Source organism: Perognathus longimembris, chromosome 2 (genome assembly GCF_023159225.1).
Source record: "Perognathus longimembris pacificus isolate PPM17 chromosome 2, ASM2315922v1, whole genome shotgun sequence".
NCBI classification, from domain to species: Eukaryota; Metazoa; Chordata; class Mammalia; order Rodentia; family Heteromyidae; genus Perognathus; species Perognathus longimembris.
The window spans coordinates 18,944,285-18,969,217 of record NC_063162.1 but is presented as its reverse complement, the minus strand read 5'-3'; the positions used below and the strand labels follow the sequence as shown (position 1 = coordinate 18,969,217).

Sequence of the window (24,933 nt, the reverse complement as noted above, 5' to 3'; positions counted from 1 at the left end):
CAGTTCTTTTCTGTCTTCACTTTATAGGGCTACAGATGTAATGGCCTCTTTCCACTAGTCCTTTCTAACTAAGTCTGAGTTTGTTGGTAGTTGACAGAACATGGCTAATCCCATATTGAATAATAAGAGTGAAAGGGGGAATATATTGTAGAATAGTTCTAATAATAGTGACAATGTTATTAACCTTTTCCCCCTTGTTTTGGAGTTGTTTTTTGCATCCCTACAAGTACTGATTTTTCGTTGTCTTCTGGGTCACAGATGAACTTGCCAATATTAGTCTGAAATTCTAATCTCATTTCTCACTTCCTTTCATTCCTCAACCCATTGCTGTTTGTGCTCTGCCTTCACATATACCTGCCCACTGTTTCACTGAAAATCCTCAGGGCATTCTTACTAGTGACCACCTACCCACCAAACTCAATAGATGTTTCTGCACTGTATCTTTTTTTCACTTCTCTGGGGCATTTGATGTGATAAAAAAGAAAAACACTATCAATACTTGATCCTTTTCCCTTGGAAGCATTTTATTCTGATTTTCTTTTCTGCATGTTCTCTTTTGGAATACTACTTAAATTCTGATGTTCTTCTTATATAGGTTCCCTGGTAGCCTGTTACCAGTCCCAAGCCCTCTGCTGCTTTTTTTAAAAAACGGGGCTGGGAATATAGCCTAGTGGCAGGAGTGCTTGCCTCATATACATGAAGCCCTGGGTTTGATTCCCCAGCACCACATATATAGAGAACGGCCAGAAGTGGCACTGTGGCTCTAGTGGCAGAGTGCTAGCCTTGAGCGGGAAGAAGCCAGGGACAGTGCTCAGGCCCTGAGTCCAAGGCCCAGGACTGGCAGAAAAAAGAAGTTTAAAAAAAATTTTAAAAAGTAAAAAAAAATATTCGGGTTCATATATCTGCACTAAAGTTGAGACACATAGCCAATTGCCTCTTTTTGGTACGATTTGTCTTTAAGATTCCATTTAACCAGTTCAGAACTGAACTCCATACCTTTACTCTATAACCTTTATATCTTGTCCTTCTCTTCCATTCACTTGCATACCCCATTTATTTATTTTACACATTTCTGCAGGGTGTCCACCATGTCCCAGATTCAGATACTGGGGATAAAGTGATCAAGAGGAGAGACAGTTCATGCTGTCTAGAAACTTACAGTGTAATAAGAAACACATCACATAAACAGTTATAAACATTATTACTTAATTGTGACTATAATGAGAGATATAAAGGAAAAAGAGTATTTTTTAAAGTCAGATAGATACCTGAAGCATGGAAGATGTGTCCTTCCTATAACTGAATAGATTTTTACCTCCTTAACCCCTCACCATACTATTTCATAGGAATCTCATGAAGAGTCCTCATATAGGCCAGGTGAGGTGAAAAAACAAAAAGACCAACATTTGGATCAGACTAGGCATTAAACTATACTTGTGGCACAAACATATAATCCCAGGCACTTGGGAGAGAGGTGCCAGGAAAATCATGATTTAAGACCAGCCAAGCACAGAAACATATTGGACCCCTTTTGTAACCAACATCCTGGGTATAGTTTTGTGTGCCCATAATTCTACCTAAGTGGGAAGCCTTAGGTAGGAAGATCTGAAGGTCTAAAGCCAGCCCTAGATATATATACTCAGACAGACAGACAGAAATATACTAATGAAAAATAACTAATTTTTTTTCAAGAAGCTACTTATTTAGTTCAAATCTTCATGAAATATTATCTGGATTGAGGGACAAATTTGTGGTTGTCATTTTCTTTTGTTTTGTGTGAGGCCTAGGGCTTGAACTCAGGGCTGAGGCATTGTCCCTGAGCTGTTTTGTTCATGTTCAGAGCTACAGTTCTGCTTGTGGCTTTTATGATGATTAATTGTACATAAGAATCTCACAAACTTTCCTACCTAGGCTAGCTTCAAACCATGATCCTCAGATCTCAACCTGTGGACTAGCTAGGATTACAGGCATGAGCCATTGTGTAGTGGATGTTTTCTTAAGCCTTCTTCTCTTGACTTAACCATTGCCCTTCTTCACCTGACTCTTCACATTGATCTCACAATGAGTATGTTCACACAGGGAACCTTGTAATCTCCTACTCTGCTCTGCATTCATCAACTCTGATCATTAATTTCTTTCACTTGAAACCATATGAATGCTTTGTACTCCTTTTGGCGTGAAGGTCCAGTGGGCTGCACAGAGCACCTGTTGATAGAACCACCCCCGCCTCCTTGCACTCTCTTCCTGGCAGGTAAACTACTTTCCAGATGGACTGAATTCCATGATTTATTTCTTCAAGCATCCCACCCACTCTCATCAGGAAGCCTTGTCATTCTAGCTACCTGCTTCAAAGTCTCTAATGTGGCATGTAGTCAGGCTTGAGAGTGGCTATGTGAGGATATCATGTCATTTCTATCAGGAGAGAATCTTCTTGGGGTTTTCTGTTACCTTTCTTCCCCTCTCAGTCTCTATTGTGGTGCCTGGCACATGGCAAAATCTTAATCATGTAGGTGATCCCATAATGAGTGAAACTACAGCAGGCCCAGGAAAGAACAGCAAAGCACTGTCATCATTGTTTACCTAGACAGTCACTTGTTTTGGTTTTCAGAAAGCAATTCTATTTCTTCCAAGTGATTGTTAGGGGGGCAGAGGAGGAATAGTACCCACCACCGTTTTCTAAATCAAAACATGTATGTAGTTATGTCTGATGCTGTTCAATTCCCAAGTTTTAGTAAGTTTCCAAATTTAGTAATTTAGTAAATTTAATAAGTAAGTTTAGTAAGTTCACCAGATTTCTTGCCACAGTGTTCACAGAACCAGCAAGCAAGAAACTGACACATCCTTTGAAGTTTGAGGTACCTATCTGTATTCTAGAAGAAGAAGGAGAAAGCTTGTTTAGAATCCTATCAGACCAATTTAATTAACACTTTTTATTTAATTTTTAAGATAGTATTCCGTTAACTATTAGTACACACCTGTTCAACCAAGAGACCCATTTGGTGACAACTCGTGTAATTCAGATTTTTTTCAAAGAGGGATTCCCTGAACTCAAGTTGCATCAGAATTACATGGTGGGCTTGTTCAGATGGTACACAAAAGAGCCATACCAGACACCTAATTCATGATCTCAAAAGTGGAATCTATGAGTTTGCACCCTATTGGGATTTGGGGAATCAATTTGAGCCTGGTGGTATAATCTGTAATCCCAGATGGTTGGGAAGCTGATAAGTGGGGGGATCACTTGAACCTCACCAGAAGTTGAAGGCCAACATGGGCAACCTACAAAGACCATGTCTCTTCAAAAAGAGCAGAAAATAAAGGAAAGACACTGGCCAAGTTTTCTAGGTCATTTTGCAGCATACTGATGCTTTATCCATATTATGTTGAAAAGTTCATGTCTTGGTTAAGAAAGTCTCGTGTTTAATTCATAGTAATGTCATTTGTTAGTTGAATGACTTTGAAAGATTGAGAACTTCTTAGGCAGACATCTCAGAATTCCAGACACATGAGGCAAAAAGTTTCTTTCCCAAGAGCCCAGATACCTGTTCACCAGCTGGCATAGCCCCAAGTCAGCATTTACCTAATATGCATTCATAGCAAACCAGGCTATGTCTAATCCTGACCATACCCTGGTGTTTTAAGTTGTTTTTTTCCTACTTCTTTTACATTAGTTTAGTCTAAAATAACTTAGCTCATTCTTTTTTATGACCAAAACATCTGGGAAAAGCCAGGCGTTTCTATTGCATTTTTAACAGGGTAAGTGAATTTAATCTGTATTTCCTGCAGCTGCTATTTCCCCTCCTACTGGGTTCTTGGGCATTCATTCCACACCAACACAACACGATTTCATCACACAGTTTTAAAGAGTGAGACTTCTTTCCATTTTTGAACATCCCAGCAGGAGCTTGTAATTCTACAAGATGTGTAAGTGAGCAAGTGAGTTCTTAGTCAAGGTGACCTAAAGAGTTCAAGGCCAGAGGCCATTTATCGAAGAATCCCCAATAAAGGATGTAGAATTTGTTTGCTTACTTCTCCTACCTCCCAGTTGTCTATAATAAAACTGTATATTTCTATTTTTTAAAAAAACATATAGCCCTTTTAGAAAGTTATTTTTTATTTTTTTTTAACAATTATGTATTGTCAAAGTGATGTACAGAGGGGTTACATTTTCATATGTAAGGCAGTGGGTACATTTCCTGTACAATTTGTTACTTCCTCCCTCATTTCTCCCCCTCCCCTCTTCCCGCTCCCCCCCGAGTTGTTCAGTTGGTTCACACCAAATGGTTTTGCAAGTATTGCTTTTGGAGTCATTTGTCTTTTTATCCTTTATTTCTCGATTTTGATATTCTCTTTCCCTTCCCTAGTTCTAATACCAGTATATATAGTACCCAGGGTACTCAGATAAGATAAAGTGATAGCACAGGGACAACCACAGGAAGGGGATACAAGAGGATCATCAACAACAACAACAACAAAAAGCTACCATTTCACATGGCATGTTGAAAGTAATTACAACAGTGATATAACACTTGTTTTGGCAAGTTTTAATAGTCTAAATTCTCTAGGTGAGGGGTTTCAGTTGTGGCCATCTTTATGAAGCTCCTGGCCACATACAAGCTGGATTTTAAAAATTATTTTGAATTGTGAAAATTTGATTTTAGAAATGATCTGACCCAGGGTTCTTAACTGAAATGAATTCAGGAAGCAGGAAGTTAATGTCAACATGTAAGTGGTTTATCATAACAACATACACATATGTCTGGGAGCCCAAAGGTAGAGAATCCATCGGAAAGTCCACAGATTACATATTTTTTAATATAGGATATGGTAAAATAACACTTGCAATTAGAATTCACTGGTTATCGGTATGAAATCCCTGATCTAGAAGCTATATACCCAACATGGTAGAAGCTAATCCTTAGGCTAGACTCAGACCTCACATGCTCAAAATTGAGTTCTTCCATTTATTAGCTATGTAATCTGAAGCACTTTGGTAAAGCGTTACGTGCCTGTGTAAAATGGAAATCATTTTACGATTGACATCACAGAATTTTTTTAAATTGCAAAGAAATACAGTTAGATGTTATATGTAAGTGCCCAACTACTAGACATTTTATTGATATCCCTGTCATTTTGCTATTGAAGAGAGAAAATTGAAATCCACAGAGACAAACACATTCTATAGTCATACAGCTGGCATATGTAGTGTTTATATTCAGTGTTTATAGTGGGATGCAGAGCACGAAATTCCAGATTAAGTGGCATTGACTCTACATCAGTGAGTTTCAAATGTAATGTCACCTTACTAGCCAGTGGGTCCTTCATTACCTTTTACTTCTAAAATATTTGACAGCATTCCTCTGTATAGAACAGCTCTTGATGGTGCAGCTGTGAAGTGGATTTGGTGATTTCAAGCCAGACTTATTGCTCCATGTCACCCTTCTTGATGCTGAAGATTACAAAGAAAAATGTAAACCAGTACACTACAAAAATTAAAACTATAAATGAACATCAAATGACAATAGGTCTTGCTTCCTTTGCATGTGTGAGCTTCCTTTTGAAAGGGTTATGTCTCTGTTAGAGATAACTCTATATTTTTTGCCAGTTGCAGGGCTTGAACTTTTGGCCTGGGTGCTGTCCCTGAGCTCTTCAGCTCAAGGCTAGTGCTCTACCATTTGAGCCATAGTACCACTTCCAGTTTTCTGGTGGTTAATTGGGGATAAGAATCTCATGAACTTTCCTGGCATGCTGGCTTTGAACCATGTTGCTTAGATATCAGCCTTCTGAGTAGCTAGGATTACAGGCATGAGCCACCACTGCTTGGCTTAAAACTAAATTTTACATATAAAAATAAAACAAATGAAAGCAGATGAATCCATGAAGTCATGGAAAATGATCCCCTCTGAAAGCTCCTTATACCTGTCACTTAAGTAGGAGCAGAACCTGTGGAGAATTGTTCAATATTGCCTGAAACTCAAGCTTTTCCTCAACTGATTCATAAGTCATGGTGCTTATTCTGGGCCCAGTGAGAAGAGAGATATGGAGCCCTGATGCCTTACAGGACTTCCCTCTTATTACAGGACATGCACATCATCAGCACAGATGAAAATCAAGTATTTGCAGCAGTGCAAGAATGGAACCAGAACGACACATACAACCTCTACATCTCAGACACACGTGGTATCTACTTCACGCTGGCTATGGAGAACATTAAGAGCAGCCGAGGTCTACTGGGAAACATTATTATTGAATTGTATGAGGTATGGAGCCAAAGTTGTCCTTCTGCTGGGTTGACCTCTTTTGTTTTTTTGTGGTTGTTTTCCCATGAGTCTTAATAGTATAAACATAAGTTGTAGAGTTTCAGATTCAATCCCAGCTGTATCATTACAAAATTTGACTTGGTCAAGGGGTGTACATTCCCTATGAATCAATTCCAGGAAAATTGAGATACCTTGTGGGATAAGAGATGAAACATCTGTGTGGTATCTACCTCAATAGAATCAATCTTCTTGTGCATATAGTCCAAGTACATGCCAGAAATGAAGATGCATGGTCTAAGCATTAACTTAGGTATTTTTTGTAAACTGTGCTTTTTCTTGTGGACTCCAGGTACAAATAGTAGTATTAACTATATGCTTAAATTATTTGGAAAATCTTATTTATGAATGTAACTTATTGGAAATAAATGCAAATATCATTGGTAAGCATGAAAGTACCGCTAAGGTGCTGTCAGATGCCAACAGCTATGCAGGGTAAAGACTGGGATAAAACATGAACATGCCACATGTATTATTTTGTTCTTGTTTTTTAAAATGTAGTCATCAGGTAGAGAGTATTCTCTGTAGCAAATTAAGAGATTTCACAAAGGAACTAGAAATGAACTGGCTTTAGTGACCCCGAGGAAGTAGTACTTTGTTATGCTTTTGTGACAGTGTATGTATGTATGTGTATTTGTGTGTGTGTGTGTGTGTGTGTGTGTGTGTGTGAGAGAGAGAGAGAGAGAGAGAGACCTTTGACAGGCTGGCTTGGGAACAGTGACAGGTCCTGGCTAACCATGTGGAGATGAAGATGGAGTTGCAAAGAAATTGTTTCTTATTGTCTAATATCAAACCATGGCTGCTGATCGAATCCACATAGGTTGTGTGCTTGAGTTCATTCATTGAAGGACTAGCTGTTTATTCTGGTGGTGCCTTAGTTGAGTCTTAGTTAGTCTCAGTGAGCTCTTGTTCCCTTGTGAATGTTCCTCTGGGCAGAATGAAAAGCTTTTAAAATAGAGGGGTAAGTTCAGGGGTTTCTGCTTTGTAATGATCACCCCAGAACAGTGCTTGTCAAAGCTCTAACCTTCATCCAGTGGTATAAAGTTGGCTACTCAGTTACCAAGAGTGGCAGAAATAGTTTGTATTGTGGTTATCCTATTAGACAGAGGTATGATAACCCAAAGGCCTGGGATGAATGGAAGTATATTTTTAAAAAGAGGAATAACAGTCATTGCACTTCAACAAAAGCAGTAGGAATACCCTCAATTCCTAGGTCATAACTGACAAGTGTTAATGTGATTCCCTTTAATGACAAGGTTCCATTTTGGGAAATGTCCCAGACTTCTTTTGTTGTGAAAACAGGTAGCAATAAATAACATCGGTATACTTACATTCTCATGCCTTTAACCACACCAGGACAAAGAAATAGACTTTTGTTACTGGAAATGACTCACATGCTAGGGGAGTGTTTAGGTGAATGTTCCTAAGACTGAAGCCATTACAAGTTCTTGCTTGCTCAAGTAAGGCAATAGTGATGTGATATTTATTGATCCCCCTGTGGTCAGATCCAAACAGCAGATTGTTGCAGATGATTTTACACTCAAGAAACAAGATACCCCGGTATCTCTGACTTCCTTGACACCATGGGCAAGTTTGCTACTGTGATATTCCTCTAAGAAAGGAAGCTGAGCCTCCTTGGCCATTTAACACCTCAAGCCACTGTGATCTGAAGCAAAGCATGAATCACGATGAAGAATGTGTACAGATACATGTAATTTCTTTTTGTCTACCTGCTGAAGTTGGTCTTCAATATTGTGGGGAGAAAAATGGCATGGTGTCATTGCTTTTACAGAGAAGCAAGATGCATCAGGTTGTTTCAACGTTTTGAAAACCAGCTCTGTGAGCCTGGTTTTCTCTTGGCTTAACCAAAGTTGATCATGTCCATAATTTGTATTTAGGCTCATGAAAATGTCAATAGTGATGCCTGATTCTTATCTTTAGGCAGCTTACAATCAAGGTTTGAGGGGGTCAGTAGACAAAGTCCCCTTTTACCTGCCCAAGTCTAGAACCAATTGAGACAAAGAGAAAGGATGAGACAAATGGAAGAAAATCACAGCTTTATTGTTCTAAACTTATGAGATAGGAAATGGAATTGCTAATCTTTTACCTCTGAATTAGATTAATCCATTTGATAACAGGAAGAAATGATAAATCAAATATTGTCCTGTAGAAGATCATTTCTGTAACAATTCAGAATTGAGGTATAGAATAGGTGATTCATTCAAGTGGATTCCAAAATTGGGCAAATCAGGATAAGCTGTCTGTGCTCAATTCTTTACATCAATGTAATTGATCTTTTTTTTTTCTTTTTTTGTCCAGTCCTGGGGCTTGGACTCAGGGCCTGAGCACTGTCCCTGGCTTCTTCCCGCTCAAGGCTAGCACTCTGCCACTTGAGTCACAGCCCCACTTCTGGCCATTTTCTATATATGTGGTGCTGGGGAATTGAACCCAGGGCATCATGTATATGAGACAAGCACTCTTGCCACTAGGCCATATCCCCAGCCCAATGTGATTGATCTTATACTATGGTGAGAAGATAGTAAGGAAGTGAGAGCCACCCCAAATATTAAGGTTAGTGTGAAGTAAAGGACAGATGGTGTTGATCTTGGAGCAAGTGAGCTCACTTGTCTATTTGTCTTGAATTGATGCTTGTCTAGGACAAGAATAAAGGTTGGGTACCTTGTTAGATTGTGTATTCTAGAAGGCATTTAGTAACAGGTGAGTAAATTGGAAACAGACACTATCTGGACCATGACCATATTGAAGATTTTTAACGAGAATATTGTTTTGCACCTGGTGATACATTCTGTGGCTGAGAGATAAAGCTCAATTTAATTGGTCTCTAGGGGTCATTAGGATTCAACCTTCTTTTGGTAGATTCTCATGCAAAGTGAGACTGTGGACCATATGTCCAGTTAGCAAAGAGACTGCAATTTTTCTGGACTTCAAATGCCCTTGTGTGATACAGCTGGGAAAAGCAGTGGGTTTTCACATCTAATTCATCTGAATGAACACCACTTTCCAGAGAGTATTGTCAGGTGTGTGAGGACTGGTCTACAGGACAGATGGATGCAATATTGTGAATGTAGAAATCACAGTCTAACTCATATTAGAGATACATTTTTTACTACCCTTTGGGGTCACAAAAGGAAAGGTAAACTCAAAATGAGGAATTCGAGGAGACATAGATGTCAGTTGGCTGACATGATGGACAGCTACAGAGGAGGAGACAAGAACCAGCTTCAGGTGGGCAGAACTCTAGATTCATGCACTGGTGAGTGGATCTGTGGAGTCATGGGTATGGTGATCATAGATATACTGAGAAAGAGCTGGCAGTAAGAGTTTGGCATTTATTCTATCTTTTTCTCTCCATGAGTACATATCCCATTAATAATAGCAGTATGCTATAGGTTACTTCGTAACATTATAATATAACAAGGTATTACACCCATTTCTCTTGTGTGAAAGGTCAGAGATGCCTTTAGGTAGTCAGGTGTCAGGTAGAGCAGGTTGACCTTGATCTCCTTAAGGTAGTGGTGAATCACTTTATCCTTCACAATGCACCTCTCAAGCCCCTTCACAATGGAGAGGAGGCAAGGAAAGAATGAATTTTGAGAAAAATTTAACTATGAAACATTGACAGTCAGTGGAGACTGAAGTAGATCAACTCAATGGAATGCTCCCAAGCCCAGGAAAGCTGACACCTTTTATGTTTCTAAGTCTGTTAAAGTAGAATATCCTATAGAGCAATTCTCCTATTTCCTCATTCCTTAATCGACACTGGAAAGCAGAATATTCTCATGAACATAATTAGATAATTGGGGAGGAAATAACAGTTGAAGGCCAAATGTTAAGTGATCTCTTCCTAAAGGTGGCATAAGTGTATTGCTGACCAAGGCTGGGGTTGGATGGGGAGACATCTCTTCTGTGGGCTCACGCTTGTTCTGATGATGTGCTTCTCAGAACTCCACTATGTGTTTCCACATCCCCACCAATAAACAACACTTCATCTTAGTGTCTTCTCAACACACAAATTGAGAATCAGATATTCAGTTCTGCTATGGAAACATCTCTGAGATGGTGCAAGAATTTTGTTCAGTGCTTTCCTTTGATATAAAAAATTCTACTTAAAATTCCTTATGATCAAAACAACTTTACCATGGTGTCATGCCAGCACTGGCAAGCACAATAGATAATATACTGAATGAACTACATGCATATTTTAAAAAGTAAAAATAAAAGCAGATGAAATTAATATATAATTAAATAAATATTTTCATGTTAGTACAGGTTCAATGTAAAAAATAATTAGGGATTTTTTATATTAAATATCCAGGATTCTGGATATTTTTTCTGTTTCCCACATATCTTAATTTATATGTTAATTTTTAACCTGAGATATTTGATCAACAGTTCCTTTCCATTAAATTTATAGAATAATAATAACAATAATAATTTAGTCCAACTGTGTTAAAAGTTTACCAATAACCAAATTGAATTCCAAGTCTTAAATTTAAATAATATAGAAAATCAATCTCTTGATGTCACTACATTTTAAGGAATCATATGTGTCAATGGCTATCATTGGAATGCATAGACATAAATAGTTTATGTACTTTTCCTCCTCATTTGTCTCTTATAGTATTTCCTTGTGATAATATCTATTTCCCATCACATCTGAAGAAATTACAGAGATGCAAAGAATTTGGTGTCTTGGCTCAGATGTCATGGTTAGTAAATTGTGAGGCTACATCTGATAGGGTTTCTATCTGACTAAAAATTGAAATGTTTCAACTACCCTTTTTAATCTACAGTGTTTTTGGAAAGGATACATGATTCATGAGCAGTAAATCTTACCCTTCTGGTGTATGGTTCTATGAGTTTTTGCAAGTGTACATAGTCATATAGCTGCCACCAAAGTCAAGACCAAGAGTTCTATTCCCTAGAATGTCCACTTTTTTAGCCAAGCCTTGCTCCACCTAGGATGTCATTGGCAGTCATCCATTTTCTCCTTGTCTGTGCTTTTGCCTTTTTTGGAGTGGCAATCCATGGAATGAAATAGTGGGCTACCTTTGTTTGAAGTCTGTCTTCTTTCATCCAGAAGAATGCATGTGAGAGTCATCTAGCTGTCAAGTATTCTGGTGGATATGCAGAGAAGTATGCCATTGTGTGGATGTGCTCTAGAGAGCTACTTCCCAGTTGAAGCATAATCAGGATGCTCTCAGTTTGGGGTGATTATGAATGAAAGTTGTATAAGCATTCACATCACTGTAAGATTTTTTTTTTGATCATGGTAAATACCTTAGAGTTCTTGGGTCAAATGAATCATACATTTCTAAAAAGCTATACAACTGCTGGTAAAGTGGCAATTGTGGTCAGGGCTACATCAGTACTTAGTAAAATCAGGTTTGTGTGTGTATGTGCTTATATACATGTGTATATGCATGTTTGGCTATTCTGAATAGTACCTAGTACCACCTCATTTGGGGTTTAATTGTTATTTTTCAATGGGTATATTATTCCCTAACAAGTTACACACAGATGGATATGATGAAACTCACTATCCAGCCTCAGCATTCTGGTCTCTGCTCATATTACCCACATTTCCTTGCCTTCCCTTATGGCTACTGCCTACATTCTACCCTGTGCTTTATTGTGACCTTTGGTGACCTCTCTTGGGCCAGATGAACAGCTGCTTATGAGCTCCACGGGGCCTGTTTCCCTGAGCTGATCTTGATCAGACCCTCACCATGGGTCTGACTCTGGGGACAGCCTAAGGCCGATCATGGTAATTGCTTTTCTCAGCAGAACCCTGAATTCTTTGTCCTGAGGTCTCAGGGGCCTGACTGGCAGATGACCATGCCACCTGGACACAGTGCTTTGCCAAGGGTCTGCTATTAGTTTATCTCTTCACCTCAAATTGTTTCCCAGGGGGAAAGTGGGCCACGAAGCCTTGACACCTTGTAGCCTCTCCTGTGGACATCATCATAAGCGGCTACTCTTCTTCCTGGGCAATTAACAACCGTCACATGTCTCATTTCAGACAACAGTAGGAGAAAGCATCTTTATAGTACCTCTTTTGATGAAGATGAGAACATCTATATGTCTCATTCCTTAATATTTGTGGGTTTTTTTTTGGGAGGGGGGGAGCAAGGCTGAATAGGGCTCCATGAAACACTTTTGGCAGAAATGTATATGTACACATAGATACATATATAAGGTACATATGGATATAACTCCTTGATTGTAACATAAACTTATTTCTAACTTTGGTTCCAGTCAGAAAATTAAAAAAATGGTGTGGGATACCAAAAGCCAAGTGTCCTACAATCATATAGCCCATTTGCTTATATAAGACATGGGGACAAGAAGTAATTCAGTAAGGACGTTAAACTATCCAAGTATGGATGGATGGAAAGTGTTCTGTTGCTTTCAAAAGACAAAGAGACACGCACCTGTGGCTTTATGCATAGCTGCAGGAGTAACACCTTCAAAGGGACACCTGGGTTCCAGGGAAATTGTCCTTCTCTACTGCTTTTCAGTCCTCACTCTCCTGAGAAATTTTCTGTGGGATGCACACAAAATGTTTTGAGTGGTGACCCTTTAGTGACGGGATGCATCCAGGGAAACAGGGTTGTGAAGGCAGTCATTTCACAGGAACTGTGTGGATCATGGGCCTGGGAGTCTGACTTGTGTGTATGTGGGTATAGAGCAGGGGAAATGAGGGGAGGGGTGGGCAAGAGGAAGGAGAGGAAACAACTGAATTAGGAGAAATGACTTTCTAGCAATCCAGCAGAAAAGGTACCAACTCTGCAGCCTAGAACCTTTTGGCAGAATGCTCTAGAAAAAGCAGTTTCTGTTTGCAGTAGAAAAAATGATGTATTTAATCAATACTTTTGTAGTTCATTTTAATTACCAAGGCTATATGGGGTAGTCCATGGGATCTTATGGCCTCGACATTTGCATGTGAAATCCCAGTGTCCTTGAAAGACACTGCCTGAAAGCTGTCAGGGAAGAGAGTCTGCTAGGGACAGGCAGAACTCCAGTACAGAGGCCCCACCCCATCTCCAAGCTCTCTGTCCTTACTCACCCTCTGTTCCATGTAGGAGGCTAATCAATTATATCCTTGGTCCATTGTCAAACTCCCCAGGTGATGGTGTCCTTCCCTGATAATTCTCTTTCTGACATTCCCTTGCCATTTGCTTTGTCTTTTTTGTTTGTTCATATGTTTGTTTGTTTGTTCATTTTATTTGGGTTGGCATTTTCCTTGAAGGACAGTGAGGTTACTGAGGAAAAAAAATCAAACAGAAGACTTAATTCATCAACTAAATTAGGTCACATAGAACAAAATAATAGCAACAGAATCCTACTGGTTCCTTCCATGGAAGTTTTCTCCTTTGCTTCCTCTAGTATTCATGTAACTGTGACCCCTGGACAGATGAAACGCAGAATTTAAAACTTGATGTATCTTGATTTTATTCAGCAAATATGTGGTTCTGCCTATTGTTTACATGTGTTTATGCTATCTCACTGGACTTCTGGCTTCAGAAAACACTGGATTGTCCTTGTAAAGTTATAGGGATCTTTGTTTTATATATGACATTATCATCCTAAATAATGTCTTGCCCATTATGGAGAATAAAAGAAATAAAAGTTTGAGTCAGATCTGTACTTAGCTTAGAAACATATTAGGCAATAGATCTTTAATTCTCCAGCTTACTCTATTTGTGGTGATTCTCTGTTGCTTTCTCAATATCAAGGACATTCAGAAACCAATTCATTAGGAGCTCTGGCAAAGGTACTGTGCATTATCTCATGGACCTTCGGCCAGCCAACGAGGGTAAAGAGGAAAAACCACCCGCTTTGAGGTGCCTGTGGGCTGTGAGCCAGTCACACAATGAGCTAGTAACATGAACAGAAATAGATGCCAGGTCATCTGCCCCCAAATATCTACTAGATTACTAATTGGGACTTCTGAGCTCCCACCATTAAGGATACTCATAAGGCCCTCTTTCATGAAGACCCATGACTCTGGTTGTGATCAGGACTAGTGATCAAGGTGGATGTTAATAGTGAATTAAAGATAAGACCAAATGGACAAAAGCACAGTCAGGAAAAGAGGGGAAAAGAAGGTGAGGAAGATGGGGATGAGATACATAGGAGGTAGTAGAGCCTATGAAGATGAACCTAAACATCCTCAGAGGCCACGGGGTACAGGGTATAGTATTCACTGTGTATTCATTGTGTTCCTCTTTCCAAACAAGCCATTGAAGATGCTAGGATTTCATTCAGGACCTCTTTAAGACTACATGCATTTTGACCCAACATGGTTCTTCATCTTTCACCTTTTTTCCTAGGTAGCAGGCATCAAAGGGATATTCCTGGCAAACAAGAAGGTGGATGACCAGGTGAAGACATACATTACGTACAACAAAGGCAGGGATTGGCGCCTACTGCAAGCTCCAGATGTGGACCTGAGAGGAAACTCAGTGCATTGCCTGCTGGTCAGTCATCCAGTCCCATGCCGATTTCACAGGGCAGGCTGCTCCTCTGTGCATGCTACATCAAGAACTTTCTCCACACCAGCCTAAAACTATCTTAGGGCCTTAGGAGTTGGGCTGCTTCTGTGAAGCAATTTCCTACAATTGCCAGAGTATTGGTCGGTCTATGGCTTCATATTGTCCCATCAATTCAACTCATTTGACTTGCACATTTACTCAGTAAATGTCTGTGCAGTGCAACTAAGACTATCCAATAAGCTCCAGCTCATAATAAGATAAGGAAGAAATAAAAATCTCAAGCAAAATTTGATCTGGTGTGGGGTGCACCTGTAATCCCAGCTGTTTTTGAGCTAGAGATGAGAAGATTAAAGTTCAAAGTCGGCCTAGGCAAAAAACATTAGTGAGAGCCTATCAATAAGACTAAAGTGATAGGGGTGGGTAATGATCTAAGGATAGCCCTACCTGGATCAAACCACAAGACACATCTGAAAAATAAAATAAAGACAAGACTAGAGGCATGACTCTAGTGGTAGAACTATTGAGATTTAAGTATCAAAGCTAGTGACACAGTAGACACTGGGGCAGATGGGGCCCTTACCCTTTTGCATATGTTAAACTAACTCGAATATTTGTTTTCCTAAAAAAATCCTTTGGGTATTAGGAAGGTCAGAGACAAAGGGATGTCTAATGCTAGGAGCAGCTTATAGCATGATTAGTTATTTTTTTTTCTCCCTTAAACTGTACCCATGACTTTATCTTCTTTACTTAACCTATTGTCTTTTTTTAAAATCATTTAAAAAATCATTTTTCTTATTACTCCTATTAATTGCATAGAATATATATTTATAAATGCCCAGGCTCTTTTTAAAATGTACAATGAGGATACAGAAGTCTATACACAAAGAACATAGACTGAAGAATTTCAGTAATGTCTTGAAATATTTGAGGTAAGATTCAAGTAAAACTATAAACAGGAACAAAATATACCATATATTTAGAAACAAAGACAAATCAGTTGAAGAAGTGAGTAGAGGGCCTGGACAATGTCACTTTGCTTTCTTTCTTCATTCCTTTCAGTGGCCTCTTAGAGCTCAAAGAAGTAAATAGTTGATTGTTAAGGGCTGACATAGTGGTGATGGTAGAGTTTTCTTATCATCTGGTTGGGGGAACAAAAAGCTTAGAAAGTTTCTTAAGTCCATTCACAAAATGGACCTTATGAACATGGTAACAGGAGGAAAGGACAAGTAAAAGGACTGTGGATGAAATTAGGAGGATTGATGTTCAGGACAATTCCTAATGTGTAATGCCAGCTATGTCTCAAATCTTACTGTTTCTGTAAGCTGAGTATTGTGAAGTGTGTGGGTGGTTCAAGAGTTTCCCTGAATGAAACTATTTTCTTCTTTGTCATTATAGCCTTTCTGTTCCTTACACCTGCACTTGCAGCTCTCTGAAAATCCATATTCCTCAGGACGAATCTCTAGCAAGGCAACAGCCCCAGGACTTGTGGTAGCCACAGGTAAGGAAAGTATTTCCTGGGCTTCTCCCTCATGGAGAATAAGTTTGGCACTTACTTTTGGACCGTGGACTAGCTTGAGTTTCTCATAGAAACTATGGGAAGTCTCTCCAGAAAAAAAAAAAATTCTAGAATCTAGAATGCAAAGAGTTGTGGACAGCTAGGTTAACACAACCCACTCCCAAGTCATAGAGCAGATCCTTAGATTTGTTCAGCAAGAGGCCAAAGAATTTGGTCTGAGTGAACTGACTGGCCAGAGAGATTGAAAAAACAAAACAAAAGAATTCTCACTTTAAGAAAACATGGCATAAGAACTTCCCAGCTCTCCAAATATCAGTTGGGGCAGTTTTCTCTTTACACAGAGGATACTTTACAAAGAGTTTCACCCTAGAGCTGTTTTTAATCAGGAGGTCTCTGGTGCATGTAAAGGTTTGTTTACACATGATTAAGCATTTGGCTGAAAGCCTGGGGGAAAGGGCAGAAAAGCTTAAGGTTGCATTGTTGGAACCACTGTCCACTGAACATCAATCAGAAGTGAAGATAAAGCAACCCAGATGAAAATGAAAGTCTCCGGGGAATGTGGTTCATTAGCATGCATTTGATTTGCATACACCTTTTCAGGAATACATTGACAGCATCAGAGGAGGCAGGCTTCTAATCTTAGAAGGTAGAGCTCTGGTGTTAGGCAGCTTTCTCCTGATGAAAACAGATATATTCACAGTGAGGTACATTCAGATTCTTTCATCAGCTTTAAGCTCTGGATCTTTTATAACTGGCTTTCTTCCCTAAGCCTCTAGTCCAGGAGAAGTTACCAACTGTTTTATTCAGTTGGTCAGTGAATAGAGCCTGCTGGTATCATTCCTTTTCTTTTTTTGTCCACTGTGGGGCTTGAACTCAGGGCCTAAATGCTGTCCCTGAGCCTTTTTACTCCAGGCTGACACTTTGAGTCACAGCCCCATGTCCCGCTTTTTCTGTGATTAATTGGAGATGAGAGTCTTCTGGCCTTTCCTGCCTGGGGTTAGCTTTGACCAGTGATCCTCAGATCTCAGCCTCCTGAGTAGCCAGTATTACAGGTGTGAGCCACGGACTTCCAGCTTCTTTTAACGAAAAAAATTATCTTTAGGTAGTTGCAGTTTAACAAAGCATGAATGAATATCTTGAACAATGTCACCCTTTTCAACTTTTTCACTTATTCTCCACCCCCTTCCCCCCCCCCCCACCTTCCCTCACCCTTCTTAATTTTGTAGAATATATTTTGGATTCTTGTCTGCATTTTCCCCCTCTTGCTGGTATCTTGATCAGGAGGCACCAATCATAAATAGCACAACTGGCTTCAGGAACCAAGGATAGTGAGAGGTCAGGGTGGGATCTGTTGCTGTGCTCCTGGCTTGGATGATCCTTATCTAGGCCTAGAGGAAACCAGGGCTGGAGCAAACACTCCACTGCAGAACTGCCCGGGAGCACAATTTAATTTGGAATGTTTACAAGGTCGCCAGGCATTGTTCAGTATAGTCACAGCACTCTGAATTTCAATATTTTCATTGGAAAGTTGGGAAAAATAGAACTAACATAGAAGAATTGCAAGGCTAAATGAAGCAATGAAGTTCAAATGCTTAAAACTGTACTCAGGACACACTAAATGTTCAGGACATGCTACCTGTCATCATCATTAATATCATTCAGGCTGCTCTTTTTACATCTGAAGAATATAATTTGTCCATCTCTATCCATAGTACTATCATTCATACACATATATTATGTATGCAGTGAAACTCACTGAACCCATGGTTCTTGCTTTCTAAACTGAACTCTAACATGAGGCTTGTGAATTTGACTTAGTTTTACCTTCTGAGTTTCATTTACCAAGAATGTTTTCCGTCTTTCAAGGGTGTTGCAACAACTTGATATCAAGTAATATATCTAAAAGACTGGAGAGTTATGCATGGTTAGTATGTACCTGTAATCCCAACACAAGGGGATCAGAGGGAGACCTGTAAATTCAAAGCTAGCCAGAACTACATGGGGAGATGTTGCCTTAAAAAGCAAACCAACCAGTTTAAACAGAAATAAATGTGAACAGACTGCTGAGAGCTTAGTCAGGTGGGAAGAGTGGTAGTTGTTATTACAAAGTCAAGTGAGAGTTCCAGGCCCTGAGTTCAAGTCCTAGTACCAAAGTCAAGTGAGAGTTTCAGGCCTTAAGTTCAAGTACTAGCTCACCAACGCATAAAGAAAAATAAGAAGAAGAAGAAAGATAAAACATGGTGGAATAGAGCTAGAGATCTGAAGAAACCAGTGGTATATTATTAATAGTATATGCTATCAAATTAGTCTAATACTAAGTCTTTTCTGAGTAGCTGACATGGGATAATAGTGACTTATTTTTTCTTTGTTCTTCTTTATTAAATTTGATTATTTTCTTTTTTTCCTCCTTCAAGTGACTCTTGAGACTTCTTGCCAGCCCTAGTCCTTTCTTTGGGAGCTCATGAGCTCCTGGTGGAAAGTCAGAGCTAAACCAATGTTTCAGGCTTCCTCATGCCCAGTTTTCCCTCACTGTGCTTCGTTAGTTTCCCTGGGAGGTTATTTGCCACCAATATAGTAATTATCACTGAGTGGCTTGTGTCTCCAGGAACATTTCCACATTTATGTCCCCCCACTACTGTGGGGGAGGGTCGGAGACCCTCACCTTTCCACTCTCCTTGCTTATTCTCTCTTCCCCTCTTGCACCGAGACACGGTAGCAGGGAAGCCAGGCAGATAAATGGATGCCCTGATTCATTCCCCCCTCTTGTTGAGGCTATCTCAGAATGCAGATGGAATTCCTGTCTGCGGAGTCTTGCAATTGCTATTAGCAAGACCCCTAGTGTTCTCAGCATCCCAAACACTGGTCCCTAACTAGTACTGAAGATCTGACCTCACCACAATGCCTGAAAGTGTGCAACGTTATTCTCCTTCCCCCGATGGCACAGCAGCCCCGTCTTGCTGATACAACATGCAGTCATGGTCTCCTTCATGGTCTCCTTCTGGAGTCATTGGGAAAGGATAGTGCTGTTCCTATAACCATCCACCCGTATCTGTCTCCAGGACCTTAAATGCACTAGTTCCATCCCTGCTCTGCATGCTATAAATGCTGAATATCTACACCTCACATTGTTCCTTTCTTTGGCACATCTTCCTCCTGCAGCTGGCTGTGCACAATAGATGGCCTTTCTCCCCTTAGTCCTCGAAAGGACACACAAAATGGGTAGCTTTTCTAGCTTTCTGGCAATCAGCGATGAGAGAGGCAACTCTAATCTACAAATTCCAAAATTCTTTCCACACCTTCCACTTTCATGTTGTAAGAGTAGGAAAGGTAAGGTAGAATGGAGGGAAATCAGAGATAGGAAGAAATTGTGTAAATCTTCTCCAAAGTTTATGGTACCTGCCTCATTTGCTAGCTGAGTTCTTGCTGAGAGAAGCTCCCCATTCTACTGCCTCTCACCACTCTTTTCTTCCATCATGCCGCCATGGTAACCCCAGTTACATCTCTTTGAACAAGTTCAGCAGCTGCCCTGATGGAGCCTTATCACTTCTGCTTTAACCACCGAGACTCTGTTCTCAAATCTTCTTTCTCTGCCATCATCATCCAGAGTCATCGTGTAAGATTTTTCCAACAGGGCTGCTTAGGGACTGAACATGGCCAAAGTCCAAGTTCTGCTTTATACAACTGTTATATTCCTCCATCTAGAAACCAACTTTCTGGCCCTTGTCACTAACAGTATACCATGCAGGTGACCCATCAATGAATGGGAGATACTTTCAAAAACCAACTTCATTATGAGCTCAGAGGCTCTCTTCTCAACACAGTGTAAACTTTGAAAGAGAGGCTGAAAATGCTGTCAGAACCAACTTCTAAGAAGGATTTTTTAAAAAGCTGGGTACTGGTGGCTCATGCCTGTAATCCTAGTTCCCCAGAGGCTGAGATATGAGGATTGAACCTTGAAGCCAGCCAGGCAGAAAAGCTTGAGAGACTCTTAACCTCCAGTTAACCAGCAAAGATATGAGAGTAGAAAGGTTGGCTCAAGTGGTAGAGCACCAGCCCTTGAGGGAAAAAGTCAAGTGAGAGTTCCAGGCCCTGAGTTCAAGTCCTAGTATCAGCTTGCCAAAGCATAAAGAAAAAAAAAGAAGAAGAAAGATAAAACATGGTGAAATAGCACTAGAGATCTGAAGAAACCAGACACATGTCGGCTTAGCATAGCTGTGCTCTTGCTGCACAAGATAGTAATGGGTCATCATTCTGTATTCTGTGGAAAGAATAAAACACTGCCAAATCTTTCTCAGCACATTGTTCCCAGCAGTCACCACCCAGCAACTCCAGTTGACATTCCCTGTCTTACCCTTCTTTACTTGTCTTTGGAGCATTGCATTCCAATTCTAGAGATCTCCATGGAGGCTCACCCAGCCTCTCCCTGCTTCAATCACACCTACTCCCTGAGCCTTGAGCCCTGGGGTTATTTTTGGAAGCCCTGGGTGTCAAAACAAGTTGGCTAGCTGTGTGCTCCCTGATGCTGATGGGAGCTTGACAAGCTGTAGCTGGGCTTTAATTTCTCATTTTGAAGCATTAAATGTCAGAAGCTCAATTAACATTTTCATTATTGCATTTTTATTGTGCTCTTATTTAGGCTACAGATGTGTGGGAGCTAACATTCCCTTCTTGCTCTTTCTAAAGAAAAAATATTAGTCACTATGATTAATTCTTACATGTTTAGGCTATTTTCCTGATTTGCAATATGTCCCCAGGTGCACATCAACATCAGAATATTATTCAACCCTTTATTTAAGCACTTGAGGCACAATTATTCATTCAGCAGTGTTAGTTTGTGGCCTTGTTCTAGGCTCAGAGGTAGAGACTGTCCATTGGTAAAGCTTGTACAATGTAGATGGATTAGAAAATCTTGGCCACTGTCTTTCTTGGGCATATAAGTGTAGATGGAAGGGAATCAACAAGAAGAATAGAGAGAAGAATAGGAAGGAATGGATGAGGATGTGAACCGCAGTAAATGTTGTCAGTCTGGGTATCAATGGTGTGACTTCTCTCTTCATGCTGGTGGTCACCGCAGAGTGTGGTTGTTTTGTTTAAAAAAATCTGTGATTCAGGCTGTGTAGTCTATGCCACAAGATCCTTAAGCTCAGGAGACAGTCTAACAACTTCATTGGAAACCTACACACAAGCCCACACACACCCACATACTCACAAACATCAGTTTTTCTTAAAGTTGCACTTGAGGAATAAGAGGCTCTCCTATCCTGCTTCAACACACATAGTTATTCCTCATGGGACACAAACCCAAAGCCATTGACAATAGCACTGATGTACAGAGTGAAAAATGTAGCAGACCCAAACTAATTGATATTCATTTTTCAAGTCTTACCACTTCAGGGTGCATTTCTGTCATATTATCTGCTCTTTCCCTGTATTGGTTTTTGCTCTTCCTGAATGGCTTGTGATACAGCACAAAGAAAGAGAAGCACAACTGGAAAAGAGGGGTTGGGTTGGAAGGATGAGGGAAGATGATGAAAGTCATGATACTATTCAAGATACATTGTACTTATAAACCAACCTGTTGAATGCTAACCTGTTTGTATAACTACTTAAAGATAATAAAAAAGAGAAGCATAAGATAATGATAACTATTACTTGGGAAAGTTTTACTCTCTGTGATCCCTCCACATACCCTGAGGACCTTTCATCTGACAGTTTCCAATGGTCTGCTGTGTTTCAGGCAACATTGGCCCAGAGCTCTCATATACTGATATAGGTGTGTTCATCTCCTCTGATGGGGGAAACACGTGGAGACAGGTAAGTGGGATGATTCAGAAAGCAGGAAGAGGCATTTGGAATTAAGTTCTGCCAATACCTCCCCTTCCTGTAGTTTCTCATGTACACGGTGACTATTCTATTTTGTCATTTTTTAAATGCCAGTGAAGAGAGGCAATGGGCTAAGATCAATGCACTGGGCAGGAAATAGGAAAAACTGGATTTTTTTTCCAGCTGGTTCATTCTTTCTCTCAGGAGTAGGTATGTAACAGCTACTGCATGCTAAATACTGTGCCAGTTCCTAAGGATATGACTACATTTTTTCCTGGCATTAATATGCCAGGAGATCTTGGGCAGCAAGCCTCTTCACCTTCCTGGGTCAGTTTCTTTATCTGCAAAGTGAAAGAATTAAAATACTAAAATTGGTAAAGATTTAAAAGCCAATGGTGCTTCAAGAATTATGTAGAACTAGCTCTAAGAAACTAGTAGAGAGCTTAATAGGTACATGACTACATGGAAAACTAATTCAGTGTTACAAACACCAAATGTTGTCCAGTGTAACTTTCACTGATGATGGAAATTTGCTTTATCTATGTTCTCTCAGTTATTGGACACAATATATGGCTAGTGTGACAGAAACACTGAACTCTTTTATACATTTTAATTAATTTGAATGTAAGTAGTCTCATGTAGCTACTATACTGCACAACATGAATTTGCTCAATGTTAGTGAGTTGGAGTTCCTTTCCTCAGGGAACCCAAAAGTAAATAGAGGAAACAGGCACAAATATTAGGGTGAATGTTACTTTGATGGTCTTGTAATCATGGCATAGAGCTCCCCTGTGATCCAGCAATCCCACTCCTGGACATTTACCCAAATGACCACAAATGAGGCCATACTAAAGCTACCACCACAACCATACTCATTGCAGCATTATTTACCATAGCTAAGATATGGAAAAAACCCATATGCCCCTCAGTAGCTGAATGGATTAAGAAGATATGGTATTCTATGGAATTCTATACTTCCATCAGAAAAAATGACATTGCCCCATTTGTAAGGAAATGGAAAGACTTGGAAAAAATTATATGATTGAAGTAAGCCAGACCCAAAGAAAAGTAGGTTGTGTGATTTCCCTCATCTGTGAGAACTAGAATATGTCTATGATATTCTTAACAAGGAACTCAGTAATACAATTGCTTTGTGTATAGAGCCATATGTAATGAAGAATATCAATATGAACTCCAATACATGGAAACAAGAGGCTCTTATTATGTCCTAAATGTAGATTTTTTTCATTTCTCTTAGTTGTGTGTACAGTGTGTCTTGTATGTAAGAATATTTGATATGTGAAAAGGAAAGAGAATCATAGAAAGAGCAGGGCAAAGATGAACCAAAGTGTAGGTACTCAACACTGCATTGGATATGAACCTTACAACCTAGGAGGGTGATAAGAAGGGTAAGAGGATGATAATGAAGGAGGTAATGAAGGATGGGGTAACAATGATTAAAAACAAATGTACTCATTACCTTACTTATGTAACTGTACCTCCCCCGCACATCACCTTTTCAATTAAAAACAGAAAAGACAAGAGTTGATTCTACTGGGGAAATTGAGAAACACTTCGTAATAAGAGGTAACATTTTACAAAGCCTTAAAAGTGAAGTTTCCATCTGGGAAAGGCAAGGGAAGGGAACTGAATGTCTTGATGCTGTAGGTGAAATCATCTGCAATCAGGTTGAACAGGTTCCTCTTAGAATGTCTTGTAGTCATCACCATGACCCAAGATCATCAATATTGTCATTACAGTCACCACTGTTGCCATCTTCCCCAGTGTTGATGCTATCACCACTACTACAACGAAGCAATTACCCAGCATCTAATAGAAGCCGAAGTGGTTTTAAGTATGTAAGGACATACTGAGACAAATACATTGTTTCCTACCCTTGAAGGCTATCATCAGGTGGAGGAGGAACACAGACAAAAGAAAACATACCTTCCAAGTATTAAAAAAAAAAAAGCAAAAGAAGACAAAACAAAGGAAAACCCTTGCAAGTACCAAATGATAGAGGAAAGCAGAATGCAAATTCATCTAGGACAAAATTCCCAATAGACAGATCATTTTCCCCTCTACTTCAAGAAATAGCTTACCTGGTCTGTTGGCCACTGCAGCATTCCTTTGCTTGTGTTGTGACTGATTTTCTTTACCCCTTTCTCAAAAAGCCAAGGATTTCAGTTTTCACTCTGTGCTGGACTGGGGAAAAGTTAGCCCTGGCCAAAATTAAGTATTAATGTAGTAATTAAAAGAAAGTGTGCAGATAAGTCTCTCTCATGCAAGGCGCCAAGTCTCTCCCTATGTTTCTTAACCTCAGACTTTAATCCTCTGTTCCCTTTATATGGCTTATCATGTAGCCATCCTTTAACCTCGGAGAGAAAACTGAGCATCCTGGACTCAGCTTCTCTGTTCAGGTCTGAAATGAAGTAAATCATCCCCTTACTACTTTGTGTTTTAGGACTCACCATTAGCAGGGTGTTTGCTTTTCCTTAAAAGGTAGATATAAAGAAGGAAAATAATTGAGAGGGTTTTTTATGGATTGAATAAGGAATGTTAGGGGAAAAGGTTTTTAGAGTTGATTGGAATATAAAAATAGATGGCTTCATTTCTACTACTCATTCTGCTTTTAAATTTGCCTGTCCCTCCCCACCCAGTTCTACCCCTGTTCACCTAAATCATTGTCGTAACCTCTTTGTCTAGCTTGCAAGGGCCATGGTTAATGTTAAGTGCTGGAGGCATTCTTTAAGCCTGT

The 24,933-nt window shown here is 39.8% G+C and overlaps 1 protein-coding gene across 1 annotated transcript in view; it reads left to right on the top strand.

The window, feature by feature from the left end:
* Sorcs3 (sortilin related VPS10 domain containing receptor 3) overlaps positions 1-24,933 on the top strand; it is a 557,764-nt gene that overhangs the window by 450,826 nt on the left and 82,005 nt on the right. Inside the window, exons 9-12 of the mRNA XM_048338300.1 lie at positions 6,081-6,260; positions 14,675-14,821; positions 16,232-16,334; positions 22,090-22,166. Of these exons, the coding sequence (XP_048194257.1) occupies positions 6,081-6,260; positions 14,675-14,821; positions 16,232-16,334; positions 22,090-22,166 (507 nt within the window). The remainder of the gene's footprint in view (positions 1-6,080; positions 6,261-14,674; positions 14,822-16,231; positions 16,335-22,089; positions 22,167-24,933) is intronic.